Source organism: Corvus kubaryi, unplaced genomic scaffold, assembly GCF_017639235.1.
Source record: "Corvus kubaryi isolate FWS band 111438036 unplaced genomic scaffold, C.kubaryi_AGA036_p1.0 78, whole genome shotgun sequence".
NCBI lineage: Eukaryota > Metazoa > Chordata > Aves > Passeriformes > Corvidae > Corvus > Corvus kubaryi.
In genome coordinates, this window is record NW_024582065.1 from 9,725,006 (window position 1) to 9,726,067 (window position 1,062).

The 1,062-nt window shown below is 79.2% G+C and overlaps 2 protein-coding genes across 5 annotated transcripts in view; one reads left to right on the forward strand and one right to left on the reverse strand.

Annotated features, from left to right (window-relative positions):
• RPL35 (ribosomal protein L35) overlaps positions 1–344 on the reverse strand; it is a 2,055-nt gene extending 1,711 nt beyond the window's left edge. Inside the window, exon 1 of the mRNA XM_042052415.1 lies at positions 247–344. Within this exon, the coding sequence (XP_041908349.1) occupies positions 247–249 (3 nt within the window). The 5' untranslated portion in view covers positions 250–344. The remainder of the gene's footprint in view (positions 1–246) is intronic.
• Positions 345–477: 133 nt separating this feature from the next.
• Positions 478–1,062, forward strand: part of SCAI (suppressor of cancer cell invasion) — a 35,427-nt gene continuing 34,842 nt past the window's right edge. Inside the window, exon 1 of one of the 4 annotated variants that reach the window (XM_042052406.1) lies at positions 478–559. The gene's annotated coding sequence lies outside the window, so the exon portion shown is untranslated. Of the gene's footprint in view, positions 560–918; positions 1,019–1,062 lie in introns of those variants that run through there. The other 3 variants (XM_042052408.1, XM_042052411.1, XM_042052413.1) reach the window with 3 other exon arrangements.

The following is a 1,062-nucleotide window of genomic DNA, read 5'->3' on the forward strand; positions in this document are numbered from 1 at the left end:
TGCCGGTGGATCCCCGGGGGGCCGTTCCCGCGGGATGCCGGTGGATCCCCGGGGGGCCGTTCCCGCGGGATGCCGGTGGATCGCCGGTGGCCGTTCCCGCGGGATGCCGGTGGATCCCCGGGGGGCCGTTCCCGCGGGATGCCGGTGGATCCCCGGGGGGCCGTTCCCGCGGGATGCCGGTGGATCGCCGGTGGCTGTTCCCGCGGGATGCCGGTGGATTCTGGACCCGCGGCCCGGCTCTCTCACCATGGCGGGCGGCGCGCGGCGCGGGGCGGAAGGACGGAAGCCGCGCAGAGACAGGGGCGGTGCCGCGACCGGACCGTACCAACGCGCGCTGAACGGGGGGAGGAGCCTGCGCGCCGCGCGCCCCCCGCGGGATGCACGGTGGTCCCGGCCGGGGCGCTGACAGGGAAGGCGGGAGGCGCGGGAGGCACGGCCGGCCCCGGGCTCTGGGGCTGCAGCCCCGCGGGAGCCGCTCGGTGCTGCGGCTGCCGCCCCCTCCCTCTCTTGGCCGCCGGAGCCCGGTCAGAGCGCAGCCGGTGTTCCCGCGCTGGCCGAGGTGCGGCACTCTTACACCGGCAGTGATGGGGACGTGATGGCGGGCGGGGCGGGAGTGACCGCCGCGGCGGAGCGGAGCAGGGGCAGGGCCTTGCGCGCAGGCAGCCGCGGGGGACAGACGGACGGACGGACGGACGGGCCGGCCTCGCTCCCCGCGGTGCTGCCGCCGCCGTATCCAAGCAGCCGCCGCGCCTCACCGGCCGCGCGCGGGAGGGCGGAGCCTCTCGATTGACGGCCGGCGCAGCCAATCAGAACGCCTTCTCGCCGTTAGCCTGGGCGCTCGGCCAATAGGAGCGCAAGGGGGCGGGGCTGGCCGGCGCGGACCGGCGCGAGGCGGTAGCCGCGCTCCCCGAACCTCGGCGGCGGCGGCGCTGCGGCCGCGCCCGGACCGGGACCGGCGGGTGCGGACGGTGAGCGGGGCCGCCCGGCAGCCCCTGCCCCGCGCCACCCCCGCGCCCCGGTCCGCGCCGGCCAGCCCCGCCCCCTTGCGCTCCTATTGGCCGA